Raw genomic sequence first — 25,739 nt, forward strand, 5'->3', positions numbered from 1 at the left:
TCAACTTCTGGTTGGGGAATTCTGAGAGTTGAAGTCCATATCTCTTAAAAGTTGCTAAGGTTGAAAAAGACTACTCTAATAGGGTTATTTTTCTAAATGGGTTGCAAAAGGAAAGCAGCCTTTTTCCAATCTAGAACACTCCAGAAGTGCTAGCAGCACATTTTCCAGAATTCTTAAGCAGTAGAAGAGTCATAGTCCCAACACATCTGGAGAATAGGTAGAGTTTTTATTATGTTTGTCCCTGACAACACATTTGGTGTCTGAAGTCCTAGTGGGGAAGTTCTGTATCCCTTCTGGCTCTTAATTCTCCAGGAAATGCTCACCAAGAAAAAGAATAGCAGAAACCTCAGAAGTTTCAGATTTCAGCATCATTAACAGGAGTCTATTCTTCCTTTCTTTCTATTATGGTCTTGAAGGAGAATGGTGAAAAAACAGAGCCAGAACCAGAATAGAATTTGTTCTGGAATTCCACCCTAATAGGAAAAAGAGGAAATCATTTCTTTAGTTTTATTGTTTTTAACCCCATTTTTCTCGGGGGGGGGGGAGCATTTGCCAAAAAAAAAAAAAAAAGGACAAAGAGTACAATAAAAATAAATTAATATATCCTTCAATGGAACAAACTTTGAAGTGCATGAGAAATTAAAAAGGCTAGAGTTTCCAATTAATCCATTGATACTGGGACCACTTAAGAAAGGCATCTTTGAGTGGCGTTATTGTAATGGGATTGTTTCAGGCTAGTTTTTTCCCTCCCCCAACTTTGCACCTACCAAATATGTTAAACTATAACTCCAGGGGTGGGTTGCTGGGAGTTTGCAGGGGTTTGGGAAAACCTCTAGCTAAAATTTTCTGCAGTTTGGAGAACCTCCAAATCCCACTCCTGGCTGGCCCTGTCTGTCCCTCCCCACCCCTCCCAGGAGTCCCCACGCGGCCCGTTTTGGATGCAGGTAAGTGCAGGACGTGCACGGAGGCTCAGAGAGGGTGAAAAACAGGCCTAAAAGAAGTTCGGGAAGGTCCTCCAGAGGGCCTGGGGAGGTCGTTTTCACCCTCCTGGAGGCTCGAGGAAAGCCTCCGGAGCCTGGGGAGGGCAAAACACATACACACCCCGCCGTGGTGCAGGAGGCTGACTAGGCCACGCCCACATGGCCACGCCTACCCAGCAACCGGGCAGAGAACTCCTTGCTAAAATTTTTGAAGCCCACCCCTGTACAACTCCCATCATACTCACTCAATATGGTTCCAGTCTAGGGCCCTATCAATAGTTCACAAAACCAGTTAATCCATAATAACATGTATATTTATATGCATATGTCAACTATTCTTTGAGCGGTACACTGCAAACATTACAGGAAATGTGCGTACCTTCCTGTTACTGTGGTTTGAGGGTTTTTTTGGGCTGGCTCAGAAGGAAACAGCTGTGCCTTAAAGTCCTTATACAAACAACCAACTTACCAATGAAGCCTGAGTGCATGTAGAAAGGCAGAAAGACCTTCCATAATGAGTAGAATTGCTATTGTCAAAGCAGCAAATACGGCAAACAGGACAAAAATCCCAATGAGTCCCAGCCAGCCAGTCATTTTAAAGCCTATTGAAAACAGCAACTGCCAAAGAACCTCTGAGAGCTCTGAAGAACAAGGAAACACAAGAGAAAAGAAAATGGAAGAGAGAAACAATATATCCCCTTGCATCCCAGAAGAACTTAGTGCTAAGCTGAATTCCAAGAAGCTTCAAGGTCATACCTACGTAGTCATTGGGAACACAGAATTGGCTCAAGGGAGACTTTTTTTTTACTAAGTGCCAAGGCTTATGTTTAAGGCACTCATTTCAGATCATGAAACTCCCATTCTCCCCAAAAGAATTAGGCTGATTCGGGAGTGGATGCAAAGAGGGCCTTAAGGCACTCGTTTCATTCTTTAAAATCCTCAAGTCCTGCAGAGAAGGACCCAAAATTTAAGTTCTATGCACGCTAGTGCAGGGGTCTCCAACCAGTGGTGAAATCCAAATTTTTTTACTACCGGTTCTGTGGGAGTGGCTTGGTGGGCCTGGTGTGGCTTGGTGGGCATGGCTTGGTGGGCATAGCAGGGGAATGATACTGCAAAATCTCCATTCCCACCCCACTCTGGGGCCAGCCAGAAGTGGTATTTGTCGGTTCTCTGAACTATTCAAAATTTCCGCTATCGGTTCTCCAGAACCTATCAGAAATCCAGAACCTGCTGGATTTCACCCCTGTCTCCAACCTTGGCAACTTTAAGACTTGTGGACTTCAACTCCCAGAATTCCTCAGCCAGAACTCTGGGAGTTGAAGTCCACGAGTCTTAAAGTTGCTAAGGTTGGAGAGACCCCTGCTCTACTGCATCTTGGTCTTGTTCTGGTTGACCTAAATGTCAAGTATTGCAGATAGCTGGAAAACATTGACCGAAGTGATATTCCTAACTAAGTGTCCACTGGGGAGATACAAGATAGCCATTATGACCATGGGATCACAGGCTGAATGGCATGGTCCCAGAGACCATTTAATGTTTTTGATCCCTCCTGTAGATGTCCCTGTACCACCACCCTTCCCTATTCCAATAAAAGATTTCAATGCTCTAGAAACACAAATCCAAGCAGCTGTTAAATAAGCAACAGCAAGGAAAGAATTACAACTATCAGCCAGACAGTGTCGGCTGGTGGCCCCCAGGATGAGGGCGTTCTCTGTGGTCGCACCGACCCTCTGGAATGGTTTACCCACTGGGCTCCAGACGGCCCCGACCTCCGCACCTTCCGTGCCGACCTAAAGACATGGCTCTTTCAGCAATTTCCCTGATCTGCATTTTAATTTGGGGCATTTGGGGTTTTTAAATCAGATTTTAACATTTTAATTCTATTTATTGTTGGGTTCTTTTATTCTTGAGCTGAGTCCCTCGGGAGAAGGGCAGCATATAAATATGACAATAAATAAACAAACTAGGAACTCAGGGTAAAATTGCTAAGAACCAAAGTGCACAAATATCTTTGGGGAGAAAAAAATTAGCAAAATCACAACAGAGCTCAAGATAATTCCATTTTATCCTAATCTGCAAACTTTGACTGGACTCAACGTTTTCCAGTTTTAACTTTACATTGCTTAATGCCTTGCAGCTGCTCCCTCACTTCCTGGAACTGATGCAAGTTTTCTTTGTCATTGTGACTAAACTAGATCAGGTCTAGATCACTGGATCAGTGCTTTCCTACAACTGCAACATCAAAGTGCAGTTTTCAAGGGCAATGTTACAACTAATCTCTCTACTTGTGGCCTTAAAAGAAGCATCTAATTGGTATCTTGAAGGAATCAGCAAATTATAAAAACATAACTAAAATCTTTGGTTGAAAAGGTTACAACCCTGATTAAAAGAGATCATTATGAATCTTCTGTAACCTGGTGCTGTCCAACTTCCATCATGTCCATCTAGCACAGGGGTGTCAAACTCAAGGCCACGGGCCGGATCCGGCCCATGGGGTGCTTGGATATGGCCCGTGGGGCCACCCTGGAAACAGTAAAGGACCAGCCCGCAGTGCCTCTGCCAGCAAAAACGGAGCTTGGGAGGGCTGTGTTTTCGCTAGCAGAGGGTTGCAGGAGGCTGTCCCAGCCGAAAACGGAGCTTGTGAGGGCCACTTGCGGCCATCCTAAGCTCTATTTTTGCTGACAGAGGGTTGCAGGAAGCCGTCCCAGCTGAAAACGGAGCTTGGGAGCCCGTTTTCACTGGGAGAACAGTCTGGCCACTACATGAGTGATGTCAAGCTGGCCATGCCCACCCTGGCCATGCTCCCTCCTGAGTGTTGTGGCCTCGCCCTCTGAGCCTGTCCCATCGGAGGAAGAAAGCTCCGAGCATGAGGAAGAGGAGTCAGCCAGGCCTCCCTCTCCAGGCCCCTCCCCTCTGGCACTGTCTCAGGTGCCGGCCGAGGGAGAGGAGATTAGCAGGGAGACAGGTGGCTCGGATGAGAGCGGAGGAGAAACATCATTCCTGGACGCACGCCTCCGGAGGCGTGATAAACGATTGCAGCAGCTCAGGAGGCGTGCTAGGGATTAGAACTGAGTCACTGGACCACACCCCAGAGACTATATAATAGAGGGTGGTGGCCAGTGATCCCTGTGACGAACAAAGCAAACCTTGGATAGTCACTAAAGCCTCGTCCGGAACTGCTGAGAGAAATATTATTCTGATTGGACTTTTTGTACGCTAAGTATCTTATTTTTCTGTTTTGTGGAAATAAACGCACTTGGCAGATGGTGTGTATATCGCTGCCAAGTTGGAAATAAGACCTGGGTGTGTGCCAAAGTGTTTCCTTAACCCTCGGCTGGCTGTGTTTGTGTGTGTGTGTGGACGGGGACAGATCACTGAGATGAAACACAACCCTGATGAGACCCTCAATAAAATCAAGTTTGACACCCCTGATCTAGCATAATCAATGTCCATGATGCCTGGGGAACTACAACACAAACCATCAGTGGGCACAAGATTGGTGAAGGCTATCCTGAGTCGATACCAAATACCAATGTATTTTAACTGATGGTCCAACCCAACTATTTCTCATAGGCAAGAGGATCAGTAGCTGCAAACTCACGTGCATGGGCCAGGCTAAGTGCCCAAAGCCGGAGATAGGAAGCTGTATTGGAAATGCAACCCAAGCAATATTCAATGGTGTGGATCGCCTGGTGCACGCAGATGTCTCCAAAGTTGAACTGCAATAAGGTTTTTAGGAAAACAAGGAAAATACGGTTGAATACTCCTATAATAATTATTCCCATTTCTATTGTACTGCAATAAGTGGAACTTGATTTAGCTATTTTTCAATAAATCCTATTGATTTCAGTCAGTTTATTCTAAATACCACTAAATCTAGAAACAGAACATGGGTTCTAAACAGCACAATCTAGAAACTTAAATGGGTTCCAAATAAATTTTAAATGAGTTCCACAGACCCCAAAAAGTTTTAAGCATTTCCCCCTTTCTCCTCACATACACACCACCACCAAATTATACTAAATTTGTTGAGTTATTGCACTGTCCCTTCCTTTAAATCTTCCAACTCCTACATCTTACTTCTTCATGTTCATGGCCTCCATGGCCTCCACCGCTATCAACTTCTTGATTTGTTTTCTCAGAATGCTTGGAGTCCATGATCTTTACTTCGATATCACCAGTAGGACTTTCTGACAGACTTGATGAAGCCAACTTAAAGAGAAACCAACAGAAATTGATTATCAGTATCCAATAATAATCCTTTGAGTTCCTATATTTTTCCCAATACTTGTACAAATCAAGAAATGAGGCTCCATGATAATGCCCATCAGTTGTATACAGGAAATCTCCATTAAATCCTCAATATTTCTAACCTGATGTGAAAAAAAAACATGCATGGAATCATGGGAGAGCTTCTTCCAGTCCTGGGGTGTCGAATTCACATTGTCACATTGTCGTCACGTGACGTATCGCAACTTTTCCCCTTTCGCTAAACTGGGGATGGTCGTGGTTAGTGAGTGGCGCATCTGGCCCACGGGCTGTGAGTTTGACACCCCTGTCTAGCCAATGAAGACAGATTTGGGACTATGTTCTGACTGGTGTAGGATACCTCCCTATAATTCACATGACAAGGTATTGATCACAAAAATAATAAATATGACCTATTGGATTCTAGCTACCTGTGATCACAATCTTACGTACTCATTTCTATATACTGGTTCAGATACAATGCTATGTTTTGACTTCCTCCGGCTGGAATTTAAGTCATAATTTATATTCCAAACACATAAGCAAGCCATGGTTTCTGCAGCTCCCCTATCTTATATGGATGGGCTGAAGAAATCTGAAGAACTGTATTTTTCGGAATATAAGACACAATTTTTTCCCTCCTAAAAGAGGCTGAAAATTTGTGTGCATCTTATACTCCGAATGTAGACCCACCCACCCACCGGCCCCCACCTTTTGGCCTCTGTGCGTCCTTTTCCTGGCTGCAGAGATTGCCACAGACAATGGCTTGCGTTTTTGGGCTCCGCGCCTCGCATTTTCAGCCTCCAGAAGCTCCGTTGAGAGGCCTTCAAGGCTGCGGGGATCGCCAAAGCACATTGCCGCCAATCGCCGCCTCCACGCACTGCGTTTTTAGCCTCTGCGCATTGTGCTTTAGGCCTCTGTACACCCCGTTTTGGCCTCTGCACATCGCGTTTTTAGGCAGTGATCAGCAGTAATGTGCTTTGGTGATTCCTGCAGCCTTGAACGCCTCTCAAATGGCACATTTGGAGGCTGAAAACATGAGGCGCAGAGGCCAAAATGGCAACCCAGAATAGGTGCTGCCTTGTCTTTTAAACCGCACTCACAACCAGTGAACTAATGTGCTGAAGCTGACCAGGCTAAGGACGCTAGCCAGATGAATATCTGGTAGGCAGTGGCAGAATTTTTTTCCCCTATTTTTCTCCCCAAAAACTAAGGTGCGTCTTATACTCTGGAGTGTGTTATACTCTGAAAAATACGGTATTTGGTAGGGGGGGGGGAATCTCATGAATGTTCGGGTGCATAAAAGGCTACTGTAAAGAAGATAGGCTTGAGATACAGAAGGATCTTCAGACTTGAACACTGAGTGTTACATAACAAAATACAGTTCGGTGGTGAGAAAAGCAAGGTTCTACATTTAGGCAAGAAAAAGCCAAACACACAGGTATAAAACCGGTGATACCTACTCAATTGCAAGGGGGATCTAGGTGTTCTGCTGCACAACCCATAAGTGTGAGCCAGCAATGGCAAAAAAGCCAATGCATCAGCAGAGGGATAGTATCGTTTTATACTGCACTAGTGAGACCACATTTGTAAGACTGTCTCCAGTTCTGGTCACCATGATACAAAAAAGATTTTGAGGCTCTAGAAAGAGTACAGAGAAAAGCAACAAAGACGATTAAGTGTGTGGAGCTAAACCATACAATGAACAGTTGTGGGAACTAGGTATGTCTACTTCAGAATAGAATAGAATTTTTATTGGCCAAGTGTGATTGGACACACAAGGAATTTGTCTTGGTGCATAGGCTCTCAGTGTACATAAAAGAAAAGATACGTTCATCAAGAATCATAAGGTACAACACTTAATGATAGTCATAGGTTACAAATAAGCAATCAGGAAAGAGAAGGATTTGAGCAGGGCTGTCAAACTCACAGCCCGTGTGCCAGAAGCATCACGCACTTGCCACGCCCATGCTCAATTTAGCAAAGGGGGGAAAAGTTGCAATATGTCATGTGATGCCACTGGGATGACTCAAGTTTGACACCCCTGGACTATAGTAATATGATAGCAGTCTTCCAATACTTGAGGGGCTGTCACAGAGAACAGAGGGTCAACCTATTCTCCAAAGCACCTGAGGGCAAGATAAGAAGTAACGGGTAGAAGATCATTAAAGAGAGATCCAATCTAGAACTAAGGAGAAACTTCCTGAAAGCGAGAACAATTAATCAGTAGAATGGCTTGCATCCAGAAGTTGTGCGTTCTCTATCACTGGAGGTTTTCAAGAAACAAAGTTTAGACAATCATTTGTCCAGAATAATATAGTGCAGAAGTGTCAAACTGAGGGCCCACTGGCTGGATGCGTCACATGCAGGCCACGCCCACCACAGCTCCACGAAGGGAAAAAACATCACGAGACGTCACGTGGTGGCAATGTGACGCTGTGAATTTGACATCCATGGTATAGGGTCTCCTGCTTGAGCAAGGTGTTGGACAAGACCTTCAAGGTTCCTTCCAACCCTGTTATTCTATGTTCTAATATTACAGATACCTAAATTTCATTTAAATATAAAAGAAAACCTTCCTGATGATAAGATTTGTACAACAGTGGAACAGTCTGCTTACAGTAGCTGTGGATTCCCCACCTCTGAAGGGTTTTAAGAAGAGGATGGATTTTTATCTCTCATTGATTACTTATCTGTTTTTCCCCATACATTGCAAAAGGTTGGCTTATAGCAATAGCACTTAGACTTATATACCGCTTCATAGTACTTTACAGCCCTCTCTAAGCAGTTTACAGTGTCAGCATATTGCCCCCAACATACAATCTGGTCCTCATTTTACCAACCTCAGAAGGATGGAAGGCTGAGTCAACCTTGAGCCTGGTGAGATTCGATCTGCCAAACTGCTGGCAGCCAATGATCAGCAGAAGCAGCCTGCAGTACTGCACTCTAACCACTGTGCCACGGTGGCTCTTATATGGTTCTTGGGATGCCTTCCAACTGTAGAATTCAATGTTTCTATGACATTTTGCCCCCGTCTTCTGTCTTTATTTATGTAGCAATCACTTGGCAGAAAAGACCCTTTTCCTTACCCTATTCTGAGCTTTCTGATGCTTGGCTCGAATAATAAAAGGCTGAATCAGAAGCATCCAAGGTATGGCAATCAAGGCGAAAATGACCAGGAAAGTTTGAACTTCTTGCTAGGAAAAAAAAAAAAAAGACAATTGATGCTATCATACAATGCTCTAAGCCAATTAAACCCAACTAATCAACAAACCATGTCTAAAGAAATAATGGCTGGTGCAACGTGTGAAATCTGTAAGTTTTCCATATCAAAGATTTGCAGGTTCCAGACTTCTTTTACACCTATTAAAAGTTACATGAAATCAATTTCTGTTTCAGTATAATCACATACTTCAAGTTTCGCTATAATCACAGGATGACATCTATGAGAAAACTATAATGATCTGGTTCAGTGGTGGGTTTCAAATTTTTTTACTACTGGTTCTGTGGGTGTGGCTTGGTATGCGTGGCTTGGTGGGCATGGCAGGGGAAGAATACTGTAAAATCTCCATTCCCACCCCACTCCAGGGGAAGGATACTGTAAAATCTCCATTCTCTCCCCACTCCAGGGGAAGGTTACTGCAAAATCCCCATTTCCTCCCGATCAGTTGGGACCTGGAAGGCAAAGAATAGATGGGGGCGGGGCCAGTCAGAATTTTTACTATTGAACTACTCAAAATTTCCACTACCGGTTCTCCAGAACTGGTCAGAACTTCTGAAACCCACCTCTGATCTGGTTGCAACTAATTGCATGCATGTTTCTTACTTGAAGTATGATTTTATTTGCAGAAAAGTATCATGATCAGTTGGAGACCCTTTACCCACAACAATGTGGCTGGAATATTTAAATGTCCAGCTGGGCCTGATACCATATTTTCATGCCAAAACAGCTTCTACAGTACATGGTATATGAGTTGCACTAAGCTATCATGGCTTGTTCAACAAGTTTGTCAGAAGCAGACAAAAGATATTACAGTAGGGTTATCACAGATGGGATGCAAAAATCTGGATAGTCATTAGATGGCAGCCAAAAAAAGAAAAAAGAAAAAAAGATAGAGAACGCTAACTCTTTGCTGCCATCTAGTGGATGTCGGGAAGCCTAGATATACTATCTTAAATTATGACTTTTTCAATGAATCTAACTCCTAGATTCTTGTATGTAATAGACTTGAGATCAAGAGATAACTCAGCTTGGTCAGAATGAGAAAGGTTTCTCAAGTCAGCCTCTGCCTGAAGGAATAAACCAATCATCTATAAGGAGTTACAGTATATGTTTTAAATAGAAGTTGGGCATGTGTGTTCACAGCGGGTAGGAATGGGGTTCTACAAAAATTAAGCAACTGGTTGTGTGATTGAAATCCTGCCTTTTTAATAATACGTTGCACAGTATGCATAAACAAGGGGCAGGGATTTTATTCATGCAGTTGCGGAGGCCATCTTGGTTTTTGAACCATTCCCATGAATACCACAGATCCAAAGAAAATTATTTCCCTTCCAATTTGACATTCCCAGCTGCAAGTGAACAGATATGATACTGAGTTTGCTTCAAGAGAATGCAAGATGGTTAGACAAAGATAGCAAACTGACTGCAATTTTGCCCTTGAGTAAGTAAACAACCCAATTCGTCATCTGTGTTTGAAAATATGTGCTGTCTGACTTTTCTCTCTCTCTCTCTCTCTCTCTCTCTCTCTCTCTCTCTCTCTCTCTCTGCAATGCTAATTCTATATCCTGGCCTAAATTATGATCCTTCAGTTTGAGTGATGTCTTCAAGACAGGCTATTTGATAACTATTCTCTAAACAATCACTTCATACCTCCTGCATATTCAAAACTTATTAGAGCTAAATATCTTTTTTTTTTTTTTTTACAAACATAATTAATGGTCCAAAACATCCAGGCTGCAGGTAAGTGGAGGATTATATACCAGCTGCCCAGTCTTGTAGCCAGCTCACGACCTGCTTAGCCAACCATTCTGCTACTGATTCCAAAGCCAGCTAAATAATCTGAGTTTTTATAATAAATAATGTTTCTCTGAGTCTGGCTTTCCATGGGACATAATGCTTTAAACTGTAAAATATTTTGTTGGGTTTGATTTTGTACAATCTGTGAATGCAGACTTTCTATTTCCCTGCATTATATAAAGATGGTCAAATTTCGGTTAGTTTCAGAGTAAGCCAAAATTGGATTTGTTTGGCTTTACATGTTATGTGAATCCAGATATTTGCTCCACTTATTCATTTAACAAGTTTGTACAGATGCCCATCTTAACAAATAACTCAAAGCCGCTAACAATAAATATAGATAAAAATACATTATTGAAAACTACAGTGATAGTGCAGCAATTGAAAAATTGTTGAGTCACCTCACGGCTACTTGACAACACAAAACAAGATATCCGTGCTGGGTTGTACTATATAACAGGGGTGTCAAACTCACATCGTCACAGTGGCATCACGTGACGTATCGGGACTTCCCCCCCCTTTGCTAAACTGGGCGTGGATATGGCCAGTGTGACACATCCGGCCCGTGGGCCAGGAGTTTGACAGCCCTGCTATATAATAAGCCAAGGCCCAACCTGATATGTGGTCCCAGGGAGTATATCTACACACTTGAATTAGTATCTATATTGCTATTGCAATATATCCGCATTATGATACTGAACGCTTATCCGCAGACTGTCTATAACAAACTACCATAACACCAAAATGACAGCATGTGGACAATAGCATCATCATACAGATGTTGCCATTATGTACTTGTGTCCAGACATGTAATGCAAAACATTCATAAGCCTGAACATTTTCAAACTTCAAAATACAAGATGTGTTTGTAATCATTCTAAACTGAGATATTATGTCATATTAACTACTATGTTAGGATTAACTGAACAGAAATATGAGACAAAATATTGTTTAGAGACGTCACCATTTGATAACCTGTCTCTCTAAAGAAAATTGACTGAATCTCTTTGAGTTTAAATCAGTTAACTTCAGTATTTGCCGCTAACACAATACAAGGTTGTATCTCAGGGAAAACATGGATTAATAGAAGCCACCATTTTAAAAAGAAATATTTTCTTCTCCATAGGTACAGGTAATCCTCAACTTACAACAGTTCATTTAGTGACCATTCAAAGTTACAGCTGCACTGAAAAAAGTGACCTATGACCATTTTTCACAGTTGCAACCTTTTTAATATCCGCATTCCCCATAGTCATGAAATCAAAATTCAAATGCTTGGCAAATGGTTCATACTATGACCGTTGCTATGTCCCAAGGTCACAGTCCAGTGGTGAAATTCAGCTGGCTCCATCTGGATCGCACAATCCGCTAGCACCAGCGGCAGGAGGCTCCGCCCATCTGCCCGGAAGTCATCACATCCCATTTTTGACTCTCTGCGCATGTGCAAAAGGCTCTGTGCATGCGTGGAGAAGGCGCATATGCTCACATTTGCGAACCGATAGCGAAGGTAAGTGAATACCACCCTTGTCACAGCCAATGGGGAAGCCAGATTCACTTAACAACCGGATTACTAATTTATCAACTGCAATGATTCACATAACAACTGTGTCAAGGAAAGTTGTAAAAGGGGGCAAAACTAACTTAACAAATGTCTCACTTAACAATAGAAATTTTGGGCTCAATTATGTTGAGCACTACCTGTATAATAAGTTTGCTCTCTGGTTGACTGAAACGCACTTCCTTGAGCAAGACAAGAGATGATATTCCAAATCCATCCACCTTTACATAGGTGTGCTGAAATGAGTAGGTGCATGACAGATTTCATTTGACACTCTTAGTTGAAGATGAAACATTTATACCTGATGTCCCAAAGGTGCTTTTTTCAAGAGGCAACTGGACTTTCTGGTTTTACTTCTTCTTCTTCTCATCCAAGAAGCTTCTCATCCAAGAGCTGAAGAAGCCTCTTGGATGAGAAGCGAAACGTCTTCAAAGAAAAACCAGGAACTCCAGTTGCCTCTTGAAAAAAGCACCTTTGGGACAACTATGACCTGGATGACTGAGAATCTCCATAGACATTTTTACCTGATGCTCATATAAAGGAGGATTTGTTGCATCGTTGTAGCTAAACATAAACATATTGATGAAGTGAATGAGGATGCTTGGAGCATCCTGGACATTATACACATTAAATCGGCACCACTTGAAAATAATCATGAAGACGAGGTAACCAAATAGGGAGATTATGAAGATCATCTCTGGAATGAACTGCAGGACAATGTTGGTTGTTTGCTTGAAGTAACTAGACAAATAATGAAACAAGAGAAAGAAAACATTACTGGGGTGGATATAAATATCCATTACATGGTGTGATCTCGGGGGGGGGGGAGACCCAACCCAACTATCATAACATAAGGACACAAAGCCAAGCCTTTTTGTATTCATATCCCAACTTCAGACCAATTACAGATAGAAAGATTTGGGATTCTCCAGCATGGAGGAATAGTGGGTGAAGTGGTCAAACTTGCTAAGATGGACAAATTAATTTCTTTGATTAGAGAAAAGCCATTACAGACATTCCATCAATGATGAAAAATTCTTTATGGGCTTTTTTTTTTTTTTTTGCATAAGAAAGAAAATGATCTTGTGGTTGTGGTTTTGATGAGTAGGAAGAATAGGTTGTGGAAAGAAGGGGATTGCAATCAGTGGTGGATTGCCCTCGGTTCGGACCGATTTGCAAGAACCGGTAGTAAAACTGGTGGGAGGCTCTGCCCACTGACCCAGACATCATCAAGAAGCTTCTGCGCATGCACAGAAGAGCATGCAGACGCGCGAGCAAAGTGAGCAAGCGCGCATGGCCCCGTTGCAAACCGGTAGTAAAGGTAAGTAGAACTTACCCCTGATTGCAATGAAATTCTGGAGGGAGAAGTTGGATTAGGATTGTATGCATAATTGCTGAGAGGAAGATTGGAAGTCACACACATATGTAATATGTTGTAGTCTTTCATTTTCTTTCTCCTTTTTTCTATCTTCTTTTCTCTCTGCTTTTTCTCTCCTTTTTCACATTTACCTCACTATATTTTTCTTTCTTTAAATGTTTTTCTTATTATTTATGAGGAAATTTCTTTAAAAAAAGACCAACCACGTAAATAATGGGATTGGTGTTGTGACATTACAACATATGCCTTGCTCACAAGTCCCACAGGTGCCAATAATACTGTTCAGCAGTGGAAGAAATGAGATTATGGTGAACCTTTAGGCTTCCAGAAGTACAAGGATTCCATCTTCCAACATCCCTCGCAGTATTGCAGAAGACAGAACTACTAGAGTTGTGATCTTGCACTATCTGAATCACAAAGATTTCCTACTTTGCAAAGAGTTAGTACTCCTCAGAGGTTTTGAACTACAATGCCCACAAACCATTTGCCATTGGCATCCAGCTAGAGTTATCATGAACATGGAAGTCGAATAAAAGTCCATGCTGGGTGGCATAAAAGAAATCATACTCTCATTATAACAATTGGAATGAGCACAATCCTGTTTTGTAAGGATTTGGGAGGCTTTATCTTCCATCCTTTGGGTGATGTTGAAAAGTAAATTTGTTGAAAGAGAAAGTCAATCAAAATAAACCAAATTTTTGTTCCATAGACTACCATAAGAAAGGTGAGGCACAGTCAATTAAAAACCATACAATATATACCAGGGTCTAAAAAAAATATGAAAACTTTGTGTATGCATGTGTGTGCATGTATATATAAGATATATAAAAACAAGTCTAAAAGGCGGAGTAGGGAAACATAAAGATTAGTATGTGGAAGACTAAGGTAAGTCAATCACTCTGACATCTAGATGGAGTGGATTGGGACAGGTGCAGTAGAATAGGATCCAAACATTTGCTGTACCTATAAAGTCACCAATACTTACATATGATTGAAGAGACTAAGTACCACCCCAAAAACCATGTGTACGATTCCCATGATGATAGACATTTTCATTTTGTATGAGTTCAAGAAAGTCAGTTTATTGATGGCAATATTCCAAATCTGAAAGAAATAGATAAGGAAAGCAAAGAATAAAAGACAAGTGAAATCATAAAACTTGCTTTCTTTTTACCAATGGGGAAACACAGGGAGAAAGGAGATTGAAGATCACTTCTGTTAGGGTGAAGAATTGGAACCTAATAATTGAACCTGTATAGTTCACTTGTTATAAGTTTATTTAGAAAGTAAACATTAAATCTTTGATTGTTGTATTATTATTGTCAACTCGCAAAGCATCCCTGGCCTGCTCTCGAGTTGCCATAGGCAAGAGGGATGGGAAAACAACGAAGCAGCATGGCAGCCAACAACAAAAGCATATTCCAGACATCTCTCTCTCAAGGCTGTCTCCCAGGGTTACCCACAGCAGCCAGGGGGAGTGATCTCTACAACCTGCGAAATTGCTCCATTGATGAATGTGACTGATGACACACCCTGGGGGGAGGGAGGAAACAGGGTCATGCCTGGGTCGTAAATTATGTGGGTTTAGAGTTGGCTTCACTTGGAACATGCTGACATGAAGCTCTTAATAAATAACTGGATTTCTTTTGAAGCTTGGCTCAAGGCTCATGATTTAATTAGGGAATCCATCAGAACCCTGACAATTATAACAACACAGATGCCTCTGCGTCTATTTGGACAAAAATCCATTTTTCTCCCCAAAATCAATGAAGCTTTTCCAGGAATGCTATACTGTAGGCTACAAACATGAAACTGTGTATATTCTCCGTGGAGAAAAGCAGCAAGTTAGGAGTAAGTGTTTGAGAATATCATTTTCAGGGGCTAATGATCTTCCCATTCATACCCTTAGCCAATCCACTCTACTTAAATAAAAATGCATCTCAACCAAAATTCAGTAGTTCTTGTTGAGGATAATGAAGCGTGAGGTAAAACTTTCAGTTTAACATAAGTTGCTATTCGAAGTTCAAAAGAAAATGATCGATTTCTGGTTCTTCCAGAATGTATTCAAGATCTCACATATTTCACAAAATATGGGATGGGAAAAGATTTGTGCACGATGTATTGCGGAAATATTTTCATTTTACGATTTATATTTTATAAGTCGTCTTAAGAATGAACCAGCTGAAAGTCATTCTGTGTGGTAATCATGGCTATTTCTATAATAAGAGGAGGTTATACCTATCAATATCTATCATATTAAAAATTAAAATTGAAGCATTCACTGCTACTACCACTAATGATGGTTTGATGGGGCTCTAATATTGTATTATTTTTCAGTATAGGCTGGTAAATATTTTTGATTTAACATACCCCTGAAAGGGTCCTAGCATCACACTTTAATAATCACTGTCTTATAGTCTTTGGTCTTTCCTCATAATCAGAGATACCAATATCAGAAATGCTAGCTATGGAGGCTGGAAGAGAAACACTGAATATTTCCAGTATTGTAAGACTAAGTCTCCTGACCTTGCACCTTAATTTAGAATATATATATATTTGCATACTTTTTTTCCAGATACCTTCAATAAGGCAATTAAATTGAGTTTTTGGAAGAAAGCTTCATGACATGAGGTTAAAAAAAATGTTAGCAATTTTTTGTTCCGTTTTTTCAAAAAAAAAAAAAAAAAAGGTCAATACACAAAGCATTTTCCTACTTCCTACAATTTAATTGTTTACATATCTGTGGTAAAAAAAAAAGTCAGTGAAGATAATTGTCTTGGCTCTTAAAAACCTTTTGAGGAGCCCTGTCTTTGCGGACTTCTTCCTTTGAAATTGGAGTCCCAACCATTTCACCCCTAATCTCTCTCTTCCTATGAATTGACAAATAATTATTTCTAATTACCGGATCAATTCCAAAAGGATAAGGGTTTCCAGAATATACACCTTTTGTACTTGGATCTAACTGTAGAACACCACTCTCATGAACAATTTCGTCCCTATGGATGAATAGAAAAATGTTAATTAGATTGTCACTGAGATGCGATATCCTTTTCTCACAATGAATAACATAAGAAAAACAATATAAACACACTGAACTCCAAAACATTGGCTGTGCAGTTTCTATGTGGACAGCTCAGATTACGGGTGATTTTTTGTACTAAACAGCTTATATAATTGGTGTACGTTCTTTCATTTCCTATGTTGAATCAGCTTGCTCTTTCTTCAATGGGCCCAAAGTCACTCTTCACATTTTCAATATTATCTATTACTGTATAAACTATCCCACTTTGTTCTGTGTTGATGCCGTTCCCTAAGTGAGGTTGATGAAGTTTGGAGTATGATGACTTTAAGAACTCTTCTCTATCACTCATTATAAGAAAAGATGTGATGTTTCTCGAGGTAGTTTGGTGCAGAAGGTACAACATGGTAGGCCTCAATTTATATGTTTCTGTCACCTTGGTGGTTAAAAGTGAATATTCTAGAGATCCTGTAAAATAGTTCTCCATTGCATTCCCGACTCTAGGGGGTAGTGCTCATCTCCGTTTCAAAGCTGAAGAGCCAGTGCTGTCCGAAGACGTCTCCATGGTCATGTGGCCAGCATGACTAAACGCCAAAGGTGCACAGAATGCTGTTACCTTCCCACCAAAGGTGGCCCCTATTTGTCTACTTGCTTTTACATGCTTTCGAACTGCTAGGTTGGCAGAAGCTGGGACAAGTAACAGGAGCTCACTCCGTTACGCAGCACTAGGGATTTGAACTGCTGAACCTTTTGATCGACAAGCTGAGCGTCTTAGCCACTGAGCCACTGCATCCCCCGGATCTCTTGGGGACCTATAATTCCTACCACCACATCCAGGGTTAGGGGTTATGAATAATTTGAGAAATCTATTTGGCTTCTATTATGAGCTTGATAGAATCAAAAGTTTAGAATTGGCTCAGAAAAAAATATTTTATAGCCATGCCTTTTCTGAATCAAACTAAGGGAAGTTTCTAGTAACTACTGTTTCCTGTTTGCTTTTAATCATAGTCAGCTGCTGATTAAAGACCTTTATGAAATTTGAAAAATAGAGATCATTAGGGATAAATTCAGAAAGAGATTGTGAAACAAAAGAGCAAACTGAGTATACAGCTGCTATGCTCTGCAATTATCAAGCATTGTTTGCCACTTACGTCCATCCACCATTGTTGTACATGGGGCGGACACGCCAGGAAGATCCAAATATGTTGAACGATTTGGAGAAGCAATCGTTGTAAATAAAGCCAGTGTAAATGGAGAAGATACTCATGAGAAGGATCAAGTAGCGTCCACCGAAAAAGATGTTCCAGATCTGCACAGGAATATTATATATAATCAAGAGAGGATCAAGAACAAAGTTTACTGCAGCCTCATTTATGGTGCCCTTCTCCATTTGGCGTCTTCTAGAAATGTGGGACATCAATTCTCAAAACTGATCCTGCTAGCTGAGAAGGCATCAGGTTGAAGAGATCTGCATAAGCAGTTCTTCACCTATTGTTTACTGCTTTGGAAAGAAATGAGTCATCTCTGGAGATCCTTCTTCTCACCATGAGAAGTGAGATGGGTGACCAAGAAGAAAGCCTGCTTAGATATGGGACTCTGATTATGAAATGCCTCTTCAGGAAGTATGACTGGCCCTTTTACATCTTTTTCAGTTCTGGGTAAAGATATTCCTCAGCATTTCTAGAGGATTGCTCTCAGTTTTACATTGCCCGTATTTTAAGTCACTTTGGGTAGTGAGTTGTGTGGCACATAAATAATATCTTTCCTTTGAAATCAACTGGTTGATAACAGTCAGTAACTGGTTCAGTGGTGGGTTTCAAAATTTTTTACTACTGGTTCTGTGGGTGTGGCTTGGTGGGCGTGACATGGTTTGATGGGCGTGGCTTGGTGGGTGTGGCAGGGGAAGGATACAGTAAAATCTCCATTCCCACCCCACTCCTGGGGGAAGGATATTGCAAAATCTCCCACCCCACTCAGTGGCCAACCAGAGGTGGTATTTGCCGGTTCTCCAAACTACTCAAAATTTCCACTACTGGTTCTCCAGAACTGGTCAGAACCTGCTGAAACCCACCTCTGAACTGGTTGATTGGCTTCTTCTCATTGCTTAATTGTTTTTTCTGTAATTTTTAAAATACATTTTTAGAAACTTGATGCTTTAAAGAATTTAGTAATCTAACCCACAAATTTCAGAGATTGGGCAGAGTAGAATATACCGGTAATAATTTTTTTTTAAAAAAAACACTTTTGAATGCTGCTTGCTGTAAGCATTGAGATACCATCCTAAGTCACCTACCTCACTGTCATTTTTCTGAGCCAAAAAAACCTTTTCATTGCTGATCATCCACAGTGCAAAGGCCAGCATGACTGTACCATGACCACAATCGCCAAACATCACCGCAAACAAAAAAGGGAAGGTAATGATAGTGAAGGGAGCTGTGGGAGGGGGGAAAAAAACCCTGTCACATCACTTGTTAAACATGTACACATTGCAAATCAATTGATGGTTCAGTGAGAGAACATTTTAAAAAATGGATGCCTCTAATTATTGTCATTGTTATCCTGCCTTTTTTCTTTTTGTCATACACAACTCCACGTGGATAACGTATCGATACTCCTTCCTCCTCCTATTTTCCCCACAACAACCATCTCAGGAAGTGAGTTGGATTGAGAGAGAGTGACTGGGCCAAGGTTTTTCATGCTTAAGTTGGGACTACGTAGAAGTCATAGCGTCCTGATTTCCCGGTCAACACCTTACCTAATACACCAGTTTGATTTAATTTGGAAAATCATGGTTTCTGTGGTTGGAAATTAGAATTGAAGTCCAGTTTAGTTGGAGGCACTGACTGCCTAGTTCTGCTGTTAAGGATCACTCCAGAAGAGCCAGGAATACAATATCACATTTCTCTGCTCAACTAATTTAGTGGAAGGGACAAATCTTATTTCCAGGCCCCCCAAAAGCAAGGGATTCTAAATCAGTTCAGAATACAGAATAATAGAATTCGAAGGGACCTTGGAGGTCTTCTAGTCCAACCCCCTGTCTAGGCAGGAAACCCTATACCACTTCAGACAAATGGTTCACAAACACCTTTGTTTTTTTGAGTGGTGAGCAATTTTTGGAGCCTCCAAATTCAACGTATGTATCGAAGAACCTTTTCGCCTGACACTGAAAGTTTGTTTCTCAAGTTTCTGAGAAGCAATGGACACTTTTCAACATTCTCCTTATTTATTGATGCCAGAAGGTACATATTGGACTACAATTGGGAATCAGAGATAAACCTGCTAACTTAAGTAAGGACCAACCCATCTTTTAATCAAAACTTGAACAGAGACTAATGAACTGGGTTTCAATGAAAATTTTAAAACATGCCTTCTCAGTTGGAATCAACAGATGGCACTGTTACACAGTATATTATGCTTGTTTTCCATATACCAGTATATGTATACACATACACATACACATATACACATAAAATAATGAAATGCTGTTAATTTAAAACCATGTTTTCCTTTGGGTTGAAGTACCCCAAGTAGGGAATGAATTATAAGTGGCAATTATAATTATATTCTATAAAATAGAATATGGGTAACTATAATGAATACCTGGAATTGAATGTTTTTAGATAAGATATTATATAATTTTAGGATCTGGACTTAATAGGTATATGGATGTGTCTCTTTTTAGATCAAGACTTCTCAATCTTTTAAAAATTTTAATCCTCAAAAATCTCTATTAAAAAAACCCCTTGCCTCTGACAATTATAGAAACAAAAAAGACAAAAAATCCTTTATGCGCTTCGAGGCAGTCTATTACTATATCGGTTATTTATAGTGACCTTTAAAGATGTAAAGGTTTAATGCCTTATTCTGAATTTCATCTAGGCTAGCTCTGAGTTCTACCTGTGATATATATTGGATGCAGTGGTGGGATCCTGCCGGTTTAACAACTGGTTCGGTGATCACTGCGGACACATGCGCAGTTTTGACAAAACTAAACTTCCATGTTACTTCTGGGGACTAACACAGCTGAGGCATGGCAATCCGCTCTGCCACACAAATCAGCTGAGAGGATAAAGGTTAGTAAAGCGCGCAGGGACAGGCGGGCAGGCCCACCTGATCGTCGGAGCAAACTGGTTCTCTCCCAGCTGATCGTCGGAGCTACCGGTATGCCCGAACTGGTCTGAACCGGCTGAATCCCACCCGAGATGTATATTGTAAGAGAAGCAGTATTTTAGGCGCTAATATTTTGTTTGTTGTTTATTTCCTACCTTTATTATTTTTACAAATAACTCAAGGCAGCAAACATATCCAACACCCTTTCCTTCTATTTTCCCCAGAACAATCCTGTGAGATGGGTCGGACTGAGAGTGAGTCACTGGCCCGTGGGCCATGTGGGGGATGCACCGCCCCTCCCTGCATCCCGTTTTGGGCCTAGGACTTACCTGGGAGCCAAAATGGGGGGCGTGGGGACTCCTGGAAGGGGTGGGGGCAGGGAGGGGTGGGGAGGGGCCAGCCAGCAATTTAACTACTGGTTCACCCAAACCGGCCAGAACTGGCTGAATCCCACCACTGCTGCTATCTTAAAAAAGGGATCAAAAATAAATCAGAGTCCATATACCTGGGTTAATCTCCCTATAATTCCCAACACCATAAGCATCTACAATGGCCTGGAATCCAGCAGTGAATTTATTGGTCCGGTTAAAGGTAGGAGGTTCCAACTTGGTCTGTATAGCAGTCAGGATGGGGTTGATTGTAGAACCGCTTCGTTCCTGAGATCAAGTCAACAATGATTAGAATTAGGCAGTCATTACATCCACAGTTTCTTCCAACTCCATGTTTCTGTTAGTCTACTGCAGGGTTTCTCAACCTTGGCAACTTTAAGCTGGGTGGACTTCAACTCCCAGAATTACTCAGCCACCATCCTGGCTAGGGAATTCTGAGTGTTGAAATCCACACAGCTTAAAGTTGCCAAGGTTGAGAAACACTGGTCTACTGCCTAGAATCTTGGGTCTTAGGTTACCAAAACAGTTAAATCAATAAATACATTTACAGTACAGTGTTAAAATTGGCTGTATATTGCACTCACATCTGTAGCCTCTACCAAAGAATAATGGGAACAAAAGTCTTTAGGGAGCTGTCAGTGAGAATTTGTGGAATCTTTCCCACTGTTGGAAAACAACTGCGGGCTATTTCCAGTTTAATTTGTGTCCAACACACTGTCTCAGAATTCCTGTATCTAGATCCAAGCAAATACACGAGCCACTCACATGTTAAGCAATTTAGCTAGTTTGATGTTTAATAAACATTAAAAAATATCAAAAATTGTCAGAATCGGACAAAAGCAGGCTAAAAGAAAGACACATAAACAACAGACAAAAGCTAAAAAGAGCAGGGGACTTATAACAACAATCTAGATTACTTGTATTTATATATATAAAAAAGAGACTTTTGAGAGCCCCTGAAAACAATACTGTAGTAATTAGCACAGATAACCCCTTTCACTTATTTAGTTATTCCAGATTTAGTTATTCCAGCTTGAACCTTTTTAAGTACATAGCAAAATGTATATATCAGTAGCGTTTCTACTTCCAACAGAGATAAGAAGTTTGGGTACCAGGAGATCCTCCCTTATTCTGCAGTCATGAAAAAAATAATTTGGTGTACTGGGATAAATTATCTGTCTAAGCAGGCCAGATCTGGAAATCAACTCCACAAAAAGGTGAATAGAATAGAATAGAATAGAATAGAATAGAATAGAATAGAATAGAATAGAATAGAATAGAATAGCATAACAGAGTTGGAAGGGATCTTGGAGGTCTTCTAGTCCAACCCCCTGCTTAAGCAGGAAACCCTACACCACTTCAGACAAATGGTTACCCAACATCTTCTTAAAACTTCCAGTGTTGGAGCATTCACAACTTCTGGAGGCAAGTTGTTCCACTGATTAATTGTTCTAACTGTCAGGAAATTTCTCCTTAGTTCTAAGTTGCTTCTCTCCTTGATTAGTTTCCACCCATTGTCCTACCTCTAAACAATTTCTTGTTTAGTATATTTACTACATTTGGTTGTAACAACAGAATTTTGCAAGCCTGTCTGTGTTGTACCTATTCCTCCTTCTTATACACCTGTGAATTAGGAGGTATCTGGCGGAGTCTCGTCAAAATATTATCATCACTCTGTTGTGGACATTTTTTCACCCCTTTGTTGATTTGTTTAACAGAGCTTACATCTGTCCATATTTTTTTTTTAATTTGATTTGTATGCCGCCCTTCTCCGGAGACTCAGGACATCTTACAATGTGTTAAGCAATAGCCTTCATACTTTTCTACATTTATACAAAGTCATTTTATTGCCCCCATAATCTGGGTCATTTTCCTTACACTCTGCAGTATTCAACACCCACCAGTCCTTTTTCTAATAGAAGAGGATATATTAGCTTGGTTGTTTGCTTTCCTTATCCAACAAGGGAATATCTTCAGTGCTGGAGAGTATGGGGTTTGCTCCCTGTTTATATACAGGAGCTTGCCTTGCCAGCTTTGGTGGAGATGTGGTTTTCTCTTTGGTAGTACCTTGATGAGAGTATTGTTTTCTGCTTGACTGTTGACCTAGTAATAATCCAGTATTAGTCATGTTCTCTAGTTGGGTATTGAAAAATCTGCAAAGTTTCCCTCAGTCCTTTTTTTCTGCAGGCAAAGTAAGTACTCTGCCACAGATTCAGGGCACTCAGCTGAGTAAATATTGTTTGCTAAGAATGACAGAATTCTCCTTACCATTCCTTGATTTAGTGCTGTTTTTATCCTGGGGGTATCTATCACAGGGAACCAGATCTCTGCAATGACACACTGTTGAGTGACATCAATGTTGCAAGAATTCAAGATGTGGTAGATGGCTTTCATTTTCTTCACTTTGATTCCCCAGGCCCACAGGTTCGCAGATGCCTCCTTCAATAGCCCCTGTCGATGGGACTCAGTTTGGATGATCACCTGTAAAGTAGGGGCAAAAGTTTAGATTAGAAACCCAACAAATGTATGGGCTACAACTACCATACTAAAATTCCCCAGCCAACCTGCAGAATGCCCTTCCTGGTTGAGGAATTCTGGCAGTTACAGACAGACACATGTGTAGGATGAAAGAACTGGCTTAGATTCATAGTTTATATTTGCTCTACCCCACGGGTGTCAAACTTGTGGTGTCATGTTGCCATGATTGTTTTTCCTTTTGTGGAGCTAGGGTGGGCGTGGCCTGTGCATGACGCATCCGGCCTGCAGGCTGCCAGTTTGACACTCCTGCTCTACCCCGTTATTGGGACCATTTGACTAATTTTCCAGCTTCTTACATTTCACTCCCATCCCATATCAGCAGCTTCCACACTATGCCCACCTATTGTTCTACTTGCTATTAGTCCTGATGGCAACCACAGTGGTGTTTTATTTTTATTGTCAGCTGCCATTTAAATCTCCCATAGTGCCCTAAGTGATGTGGCTCTGAAGCCTTATAAGAAACACAACGGGTAGTCTCTAGACCCAACTACCTGCTGACTGGCACCGTAGGAAGGATGCTAGGACACATATCTGAACTACATACTGTCCACTTCTGCCAGGGCTCCAATAGCTGCTAAGGATTGGCACATGCTGACCTAAGCATATTACTCCAAGCAAGGCTAAAGACTACCTACTGTGTTGAGATCTTCAATCCTTGTGTTCACGCCAGCAGCCATTTCTCGGCGTTCTCCAGCTGATTCAGGACAGGGATATACAGTGGCACGGAACCTAATGAAGAAACAATACCTGGTTCCAGCCACTGTGTCTGCTGAAATGCACTTTACAATAAAGGTATGGTAGTTGTAATTGTTAAAAAAGGCAGTAGCTAGATTGCTAACCAGTACAAGGTACACAGATCCTATAGGCTTTCCCAATGAAAGTTCTACACTGGTTTCCAACTGCTTAATGGATAATTTAAGATAAAATTACTTTTTAAAGTAAGTCTTGAATGGCTTAAGATTTGACTAGCTAAATGACTTAAGGGCTATTAAGAGCTTATCAAGCCATTAAGTTTTTTAGGAGAAAGGTTTTGGAGTCATCCTTCTCAAAGACTCATCTACCTTAGATAACAGGCGCAGAGATTAGTAATTTAATAACAAAAGAAGGTTAACAAAATAGAAATAAATACATATAGATATAGATATATAAGCCTATATACTATAAGTAATATTACCATTGGACTGTACTTGACTATAGATTAAAGTATATAGAGTGACAAGTGTATAGAGCACTGATGGCTAACCTTTTTCTCATTGCGTGCCGAAAGCGTGCGTGCCGGCACCCATAATGCAATGCGCCCCCGTGCATGCATGCATGACCCCCCATGCTCCCCACATGTGCACACGCAACCTCTCCCACTCCTGTACCTGCACATGTGACCCCCCCATGCATGTGCATGCGTCTTCCTCATGCGCCCCGCACATCCCCAAAATCAGTTGCTCCAGCAGGAGGTGCATGCGCGGTAGAACTGAGCTGGGGATGGCTCATGTGCCCGCAGAGAGGGCTCTGCGTGCCAGCTGTGGCACGCGTGCCATAGGTTTGCCATCACAGGTATAGAGTGTTATGGTATAACTATGAGAATAACTGTCATACAAGACGTACAAGATTATGTATATTTAAGAGAGACTACATTGTATAATTATGAGAACAATTGTTATAATCAGGGTGTATAATACTATATATACTTAAAAGGGGAACGTGGTGGCTCAGTGGCTAAGACTCTGAACTTGTCGCTCGAAAGGTTGGCAATTCGATGGTTCGAATCCCTAGCGCCGCATAACAGAGTGAGCTCCCATTACTTGTCCCAGCTTCTACCAACCTAGCAGTTCGAAAGCACGTAAAAAATGCAAGTAGAAAAATAGGGGCCACCTTTGGTGGGAAGGTAACAGCGTTCCGTGCGCCTTTGGCGTTTAGTCATGCCGGCCACATGACTACGGAGACATCTTTGGACATCGCTGGCTCTTCGGCTTTGAAACAGAGATGAGCACCGCCCCCTAGAGTCGGGAAGGACTAGCACATACGTGCGAGGGGAACCTTTACCTTTACCTTTATACTTAAAAGAGACTTGATACAGAAAGTACACTGTTGTTGCAGAAATGGAAACGTGATGTATAATAAAGAAAAATGTATAATAACAAATAATAATAATAATAAAGACTCATCTACTTGACATGCAGGAAAAGGCTTTCTCTGTGTTGCTCCCAGGCTATGAGGGATATTCTATTGGGAGCGTTATTAGAATCAATAAAATGCTTTGCTTTTTGCTAAACTTTTCATTTTTATTGATCCTGCAAATTGTCCACCCTATTATTCTCTCATCTGTAATGAACAAATATACCAGGTTTCTATGGTATATACTTTTGGAATGTATGTGTTCTGAGCATGTTTTACTCACAAGCAGGCAGATGAAGCTTCCCACGCTACTCTTTTGCTCTTGGTGAAGTCAAGATCTGGGTTAAAGGGTAATATTTACACTTTCAGCTCCATCTGCCTGTCGAC

At 41.2% G+C, this 25,739-nt stretch overlaps 1 protein-coding gene across 2 annotated transcripts in view; it reads right to left on the reverse strand.

Annotated features, from left to right (window-relative positions):
* Nucleotides 1-207: 207 nt before the first annotated feature.
* Nucleotides 208-25,739, reverse strand: part of ATP6V0A4 (ATPase H+ transporting V0 subunit a4) — a 44,393-nt gene continuing 18,861 nt past the window's right edge. For both annotated transcript variants that reach the window (XM_087873759.1, XM_060694522.2), the window contains 13 exons: nucleotides 23,876-23,969; nucleotides 22,971-23,183; nucleotides 20,819-20,969; nucleotides 18,497-18,636; nucleotides 17,355-17,512; nucleotides 16,087-16,180; nucleotides 14,170-14,288; nucleotides 12,331-12,547; nucleotides 8,318-8,425; nucleotides 5,061-5,192; nucleotides 4,582-4,699; nucleotides 1,450-1,621; nucleotides 208-473 (listed from right to left, as the gene is read on the reverse strand). In XM_087873759.1, coding sequence (XP_087729885.1) covers nucleotides 383-473; nucleotides 1,450-1,621; nucleotides 4,582-4,699; nucleotides 5,061-5,192; nucleotides 8,318-8,425; nucleotides 12,331-12,547; nucleotides 14,170-14,288; nucleotides 16,087-16,180; nucleotides 17,355-17,512; nucleotides 18,497-18,636; nucleotides 20,819-20,969; nucleotides 22,971-23,183; nucleotides 23,876-23,969 — 1,807 coding nt within the window. In that variant the 3' untranslated portion in view covers nucleotides 208-382. The remainder of the gene's footprint in view (nucleotides 474-1,449; nucleotides 1,622-4,581; nucleotides 4,700-5,060; nucleotides 5,193-8,317; nucleotides 8,426-12,330; nucleotides 12,548-14,169; nucleotides 14,289-16,086; nucleotides 16,181-17,354; nucleotides 17,513-18,496; nucleotides 18,637-20,818; nucleotides 20,970-22,970; nucleotides 23,184-23,875; nucleotides 23,970-25,739) is intronic.

The sequence above is a fragment of the Pantherophis guttatus genome, chromosome 7 (genome assembly GCF_059756535.1).
Source record: "Pantherophis guttatus breed Tessera chromosome 7, ASM5975653v1, whole genome shotgun sequence".
NCBI classification, from domain to species: domain Eukaryota; kingdom Metazoa; phylum Chordata; class Lepidosauria; order Squamata; family Colubridae; genus Pantherophis; species Pantherophis guttatus.